This window comes from Micrasema longulum, unplaced genomic scaffold (assembly GCF_059751315.1).
Source record: "Micrasema longulum isolate JH-2025_06_02 unplaced genomic scaffold, ASM5975131v1 h1tg002330l, whole genome shotgun sequence".
Classification (NCBI taxonomy): Eukaryota; Metazoa; Arthropoda; class Insecta; order Trichoptera; family Brachycentridae; genus Micrasema; species Micrasema longulum.
Window position 1 is genome coordinate 170066 of NW_028279480.1, and position 7903 is coordinate 177968.

Genomic DNA, 7903 nt, shown 5'->3' on the forward strand with positions numbered 1-7903 from the left:
ATGTACATATAATATGCAGTAGGGTTAAATGGTTTATTTTAATTTACAATCATCCCAAATGTGGAGAGTAGTTACACTTTCCTTTAATCAATAGGTGTCCCGAAAAACTATAATTTAGGTGTTCTGGGACATCCATGTACCGTCTCGATATACACATTGAGCTTTATTACTTATTTCCTAAAAAATGCAAGTAGAACCAATGAAAAGGGGAATCTAGTTCAATAGATTCATCGCTGTGAACAAAACTGTTCATTGAAACATTTTCATTATATTGCTCCTATTATAAAGGATATATTATGTTAAAGCCAAAATAATTTAAGCTTGCATAATTTTAAATTTAGATAATTTAATAAAATATATTTACAGACTTTGCAGTACATTCAATTAAAAACCAAAGATAGTTTTTTTCTTCTATTAATTTTGCATACATTTTTTAAAAATATTTATTTATAATATTATAACCCCGTTTGGGTTATGAGTACATATTATTAGATAAAGTTACATTGTATGTCTCGTGGTTAGTAGTCATTGCATACTTTAAATTTATGTTTTTAATACAAAAAAAGACATATTTGCATTCTTTTAATGTTTTTATATTTCAATTTTGGGGCCATTTTCTAAGCCATAGAGAGCTATTCTAAAAAAATGGAATCACATTGTGGGACTTATACATACATACAACAATATCATGTATTTACGTGCTTTTAATATTGTTTTTACTATGTGTTATTGTTTTTACATAATTATGTATATTTATGTTACTAAAAAAATAATTTAGGCATATGTTAAACTTTAAGATTTCAGTCAGTTGCCTATCTATGCGAGGGCTTACTGTAGTTTTTTATCCCGTACCCAAATAAAATGACCCAAATTATTTCTGTAAATTTGCTATCGCAAAATAACATTTCATTCATAACTTTAACAATTTATTAACTGACACCGCCAACAAAATGCACCATATTTAACCCAAAACATTGCATGCAACTGTTTAGAATGTTTGCCCATTATAATAAGTATTATTTTTATTTTTCAATGCCCTTTTTTGAGTAGATTTGAATATACATATGTATTATTTCTCTTAAATATTGGTTGCCTTTTGAACCCTTTATATCATATGGTGTCTTATAACTCGATTAGAATGCTACATTACATTATAAATCAAGATTTTTTTATTCCTTCATTACAAATAACATATTTTTTTAATTCATTACAATATAATTACAGTAAAACCCCTGTTTTACGTTTTTCAAGGGAACAACAAAAAAAGCGTAAAAGTGAGGAAGTGAAAAATGTATGAAAAAAATGAAATTACATAAACATATAATTAGAATTTTTTTTTAAAGTGTCTTAATGAGGAAGTTCAGTGGTTTTTTTCAAATTTTTTGTTTGTTAATAGACTTAAACTAAGTCAATTTTTTTTTAAATTTTTACATATCGTATTATTGGCGCTACGATTTTTTAAAGTTTTGTATTTCTGAAATAACTCCGCGTGTGACGTCAGAGTTTCATTTCCGCTTATTCTCATTCAGTTCTTCCCATTGGTCCTGAAGCGACAAGCAAACCGGAAATCTTCCAAAGCTCTCAGATCATAGGTTGATTCACATGAACCAGTGACGTTATTTAAAGTAGTGCGTTTTTATCAAAATATTTTTTATTATTTTTTCTGTACATTTTCAAGAAACTTTGCCGTACAATTTAATGCTCTAATTTTTACCCCGCGTAAGAAAACATTTTTTGTATCCAATTTCCCGTAGGGCTGAAGTTCCTCATTGGGGATTATGAATATTTACTTATGATTAAATTTTTAATATTTTGTATATTTTCAATCGTTACTATAATGTGTTTTTTAAAAATTGAATTTTAAAAAAAACATGTATAAATAATTTTATGTAGGTACTTAACCTTAAAAACATGAAAATAAAAATTTCAATTAGCATAACTGTTAAATTAACTATCTTCTTTTCACATTATGTTTATAACTTCAAATAATATTTCTATTGCCAAATTTTTTAACTTTCTGCATCGTAATTTATTAATGTAAAGACATTATTCTTCCTAAACATGCGACAACCGCATGTTACAATTTAGTAAAATGTCAAAATTAGACACTTAAACAAAATGGTCAATCACACTGAACCTACTTTGAATTTAGTTTGAGACAACAATATCCACATTTTTTTTTTTATTTTGATTTTATTCACCATTTTGGACAACACGGCGGCGCGCGGCTTGGCGTCTTTTGACAGATCGAATGAGTTTTGTAAAAATTTCAATGTAAAAACGTTTATCGGGGGGATATTTGAATGAGAATGTATGGAAACAAATGTGACCTAATCATTTCGGTTTAAAAAGCAGGAAAATGAAAAATTGAGGAATGTAAAAACAAGGTTTTACCGTACATGACATAAATTGCCCTTGAAACATTATATTTGAGAATGTCACTATTGTAAAATGTCAAAATAAGACAACAAAAACAAGACTTAACAAAATGGTCAATTACACTGCACCTACTTTATGAATTTAGTTTGAGACAATAATTTACCCTTTTTTTTATTTACCTCGATTTTATTCTCTAATCACGCGGCAGCGCGCGGCTCGTTGTCTTTTGACAGATCGAATGAGTTTTGATTTTTTTAAATTGAAAACCGGGGTTATGAAAAACGTAAAAAACATTAATTGGGGGGGAATATTTGAATGAGAATGTATGAAAAAAAATGGGACCTAAACATTTTGGTGTAAAATGCGGGAAAACGTAAAAAACGAGGTTTTACTGTATGTATGTTTAATGTGTTCTATTTTATTGACAAAATAGGTACTTTTTTCTTCATTTACTCTTTTATTTTAAATTTATTCTACTTAGTTTTTTAACCTCTGAATAGTGATAAATCATACATAAGAATAAGTCTTCGTAGCTATTGTTTTTACTTTTATGCATTTTAGTGTCTATGCAATTTAGTATTTAATGTAATTATGTGAAATGCCCTGTTCCGTATATTTAAAAAAATTAATTTATAAATAATATACACAGAATACTGTCGGTGAAAAGGCTTATGTTCGCTGTAAAATTTACAGGGCTTATGACACTAACATTCACCATTCATAATTTAGGATTTCCATATCACAATTTCCAGAAGTCGCATATTTCTAGGTAATTATTATTCCAAACCTTCTCATAAGCGACATCCGGTCATAGCCTAGGTTCAAATATTTTTCACTCTGATGATGCTTCTAATCCAGTTGTTAGACACCGTGTGCATGAATCCTCCGCTTTCCTAATCCACACTCGCAATTTCATTTCCAGGTAGATGTTTCTGTAGATGAGAGATCGGAAAGTAGTTGTTATTCTAGTAATCGGCTGTTATATACGTTACCCATGACTGATTTGTGATTTAGTTGTAATGGAATCCATTAATGGCGTAATTTGCCCACCAGCGCACCTCTCATCTTCTGGTAAGGATATTCCCACTCCTTTATATTATTATTTTTATTTTATTCTAGTTGTTTTATTTTAAATATATTATGTACTATTCTTAAAATAAAACAATAAAGTTAGTATGGCCTATTCTTTTATTTTTTTTAAAACAAATACATTTTCATCCTTCAAGTAGTTGCATATTATGGTTTAAAAATATAACTAGGGGCCTACATCTTGCTGTTATAACAAATATTAATTAAGGGTTTCAAAACTAAAAATAAAAATTTAGGAAAATAATATTAAAGCAGGTGCCTATTTGCACTCTCCACATTATATTTCTATACCCAATCACATTTCTCTGACATACATTTAAAATACCAAAGTAGATTTTGCTATTATTTTATTACAATTTTATCGATTGCTTAACTACTTTTAAGCTACATAATTATAATTGTACATTACGGTTCTATCAGTTCAGAAAACTTACCAAAATATATCATATTTAATATATGTATATAAATAAATATGATATATATGTACTTGTAATGTTTTCAGATAATATACTATGTACATAATATCTCATTTCTTACATCATTTCCTTCGAATATCAATAGCCATTTCTTGCTTATATAATATCATCGCCGTTCAGGTAAAAGTCACTAACCCTAACAAAGTCAGTTTTTAGCTGAATATGCCTGAATATATATTCTCAAAACATAAAATTAGGATGCAAAAGTTGCGTAAATCAAAATTATTTGTTAGTAAAAACAGTGGAGTGACTTTTAATAAAATCTCAACAAGCCTAAATCACTAAAAGCAAACAGAATTTATTGACAGTTTAGACAGATTTTTATCATTTTGTAAGTATGATAGTTTTCTTGCTAAAAACAAGATTTTGTTTTTGTTGAGGTATTTGTAAAATTAAACATAAAACAATAAACATGTTAAAAAATATTTTTTCAAATAAAACACTAAATTGAATAATTATTTATTTGTAATATTTCCTTCCTGGCACTAGTTCTTTTGGCTTGCGTTGTCCAGATTATAAAGAAGCAAAAGTCACTAAACCTAATTTTGCCTAACCTAACCTTGCCTCATTAAAAACCTTCCGGATGTATGAGAATGTATCGGAAAGAAAATGTTACCAATGGCACTTATTAAAAAGACACGAAGGAATTATGTTGTGTACGAGAAACCTCCAAAACACAAAAATCTGATTTTTCCTCGGTCTCCAAACTTTCAAATTGCGATTTCTCACAACAATGCTCTTTGGGTGGTGACTTTTACCTGAACGGCGACGACACGCAACATCTCCTTTCATTTCTAACCCACGCGCACTTCTTTACCCATGCAATCTGATCAAATGCTTCTGGAGTTGATTCAGTCATTTTAACCGGAATGTACTTTTTCTCGAGTCGTCAAATTCTAAAGTGAAAACAGCTATGGGGGTCATATTTATTATTATTTAAATCTCATTGCATCAGACATCAAATCAAATCATCAAAAGTTATAATTGCCTGTGATATTTTCAGTAATTTCAGTTTGGAATTTGACTTCTGTTACCCATGAAAGCGAGGAATTAACGACTTACCTCACCCGGTAGGAATCTGCTATATTGAATACCTCTATTAGTGCATAGTATTCTTAATAACGATTACTTTTCTGGCATGACTGTTCTGAATGACATGTTCTAGGTACTAAATATTTATTATGTTCTATTATTGTTTATTTGATTTTTTTCTGTTTGCTCTCTTTTGGCCTGCAAAACATAGATGGACCTAATGTAAAGGGCGGTATCCGTCCTAGTTTATCAATTCAACGGTAAAAGATATCATCCATTTTTAATTGTGTGCAGTTGAAATTGACTATATTTGCGTTTTTTATTATTCTAAGCTATCTGGCAACACTTGTTTTATTTTCTGCATATTTTTAATTAATATTGTCGGTGGTGGAGCTTATCGATTTTACATACATGCTCATATAATTTAATACTCATTTTAAACACATTACTTGACAGCCAACTTAAAAATATACTTTATTTTCATCCAAATCAATAATTGTTTTTAATTTGAATTTCATTTAGTTTTTTTGCTATGTTACAAAGCTAAACTTATTAGGAGTACGCCATTTAATTAATTAATTGAATTATTTGAAAAACATTAATTTTTAGTGTAGGTAATTTGTTGATGAGTTTAAGATTTTTTTGCATCTCAAGCCATTTATTTCATTTTGAAATTTTCTGTAGATAGTTCAATTTGAAATATCAATAAAATGTGCTATAAAATATTCATCCGTAGATGTTTGTTGAGTATTAAAACATTTTAGTCATACATGCATACATGCATAGTTTGTTATATTAACACATTATTATATTTACTGACCACTGAGTAAATTTTGTAAATTTTATGCCTCATTCATCAGAATATTATGAATAATATTTATATTCCGCGTGAAATTCTGAATTGTTTGAAAATAAAAAAAAAGATTTTATTCTGTTAAAAACACGAATACATAATTTATAAAACTCTTTATACAAGAATCTCAGAGAACTAGTCCATTAAAAAACACTTGGTCAAGTAGACTTAAATATTACAGTTAATGTTCTCTCAGCACACCCAATACCATGGCTCTTCCTATTTATACTCAAATTGTTTTTTTTTATCAAACTTTTGGCTTTCCAAATTTTAAATTTTAAAGTGATTTGAATTTTTTTTAACACCAATGGTTTCATTGCCCCTTACACTATCTATATTAAGTATTTAGTGTCTGTCGTCCTTATGAAGAGAGCAACATCTCCAAAAAGTGAAATGTTAAAATCAAGAAAACATAAAATGCTTCTTACCACCTTGAAATATTTTTATTTTTTTTAAGAAGTTGTGCTGCATTTTATTACTTATAAACAAGGGAAACACCGCTTTTTCGTGTAGTAATTGATTTTTGCCTACTTTATTTTTACTTTAGGTTAAAATGAGAAATTACCATGACATGCCACTTTGTTAATGTGTTTGGCGCTAGATATTGTACTTTAGATACAAAAATAAATATAACTCATTTTATATAGAATTGGAGATGTCACTTTCTTTGTAATGACGGCAGCATCTAGGTGTCAAATATCAAAATTAAAAATCAAGTAATACGGGTCCGCTCATTTCAAAGTTGTATGCATTTAATAAATCGCTTATAGATCCAACCCGGGGACGCCGACGCAGGCGCGGCGGCCGGACTTCATCGGAGTGTCGGGGGTCGGCGGCGGTGGCGGCGGCGCGGGGTACTGCGCGCCAGCCGCGCACTGCTCGCCCTCCCGGCGCTTCCTGTCGGAGGGCGAGCTCGCGCGCGCCGCGGCCCGTCACGCCGGCGACATCCGCGAGCTGGCCGGCTCCCCGCAGCGCGGCGTGTACCTGTGGAAGGACACGAGCCCCGCGTCGCCCTACCAACCGCCCGGGCCGCCGCCCGCGCCGCGCCCCATGTCCTTCGTGCGCGCACTCGAGGTGTCCGACTCGCTGCCGGGGCCCCCGCCCCCGGCGCCGCCCGAGCGCGCTTCCGTCTACGACATGAACTACGAGATCTCCGTATAGGGTTGGCCGCGGCACTAGGCGCGCCCCCTAGTGCCCCCCGAGAGTAGCCCCCTCGGTAAATGAACAAGACGTGTTTTCTCATTTTGTTCGCATCGTAAGGAACGCCCCGACGTGTCGCGATATTCTAAACATTTCCCGTGTGACGCAGTGGGTTTCTAAAGGAGCCTAAACATTTAATTATGTGTATTATTAGTGTGTATATAATATTGTATTGTATATTTGGTACATTGTTATTTTGTATTCTAAAATGATTGTATATTGTGCGATACTTGATTTAGTTTACGAGTGTTTTGACGAGTTCTTGTTTAAAGGTAGTTTAAACAAACTAAATAAATTGGCATTCGATGTTTTCCCTTCATTATATACCGGGACTGGTTATAATGTAAATACAAATGTTTGTATGTTTATCCGTATTTAGGTTTGGGCTGAAGTGGAATACGCGACTGAACTCTGTTCGTTGCACTTTTTGTGAAATAATTTCCCCGCGACAATTCGATTTAATTTTACGTTTATTTTGTTACGACCTTTTAGAATGAATGATTTTGACATGTACGACACCCTAATACCTCTCGATACAGACTTATTTTTACTATAATATAGTTACGGTATCGTACTATTATTTTTATATACATACTGGCATTGTATGATGAATACACGTAAGTGGTAGCACGCAGGTTTAACTTATTTGAATTATATGTAATTGTTTACAAACTACTTTGTTTTATTTTCTTTTCTGTTTATATTTTGGATTCTTATATTTATTTGATTTTTTTTAAGCAAACAATGCAGCAATGTCTTTAATTAAAATTTACTCATGAACAATTTTCCTGTCACTGCCCAAATTGGAGAGATGATAAAAGGGCTCAATGGCTAAGGCCTCAAATTCTCTTGTACGAGGGTTAATTGATATGCT

The 7903-nt window shown here is 31.6% G+C and overlaps 1 protein-coding gene across 4 annotated transcripts in view; it reads left to right on the top strand.

Annotated features, from left to right (window-relative positions):
* The window catches only part of Zdhhc8 (zinc finger DHHC-type containing 8), a 29737-nt gene extending 22036 nt beyond the window's left edge, over positions 1-7701 (top strand). For 2 of the 4 annotated variants that reach the window (XR_015824836.1, XR_015824837.1), the window contains 2 exons: positions 3302-3450; positions 6600-7701. Coding sequence is in view for 1 of the 4 variants with exons in the window: in XM_088240025.1 (XP_088096151.1) it covers positions 6600-6990 (391 nt within the window). In the remaining 3 variants the exon portion in view is untranslated. The remainder of the gene's footprint in view (positions 1-3301; positions 3451-6599) is intronic. The other 2 variants (XM_088240026.1, XM_088240025.1) reach the window with 1 other exon arrangement.
* The last annotated feature ends 202 nt before the right edge of the window (positions 7702-7903 follow it).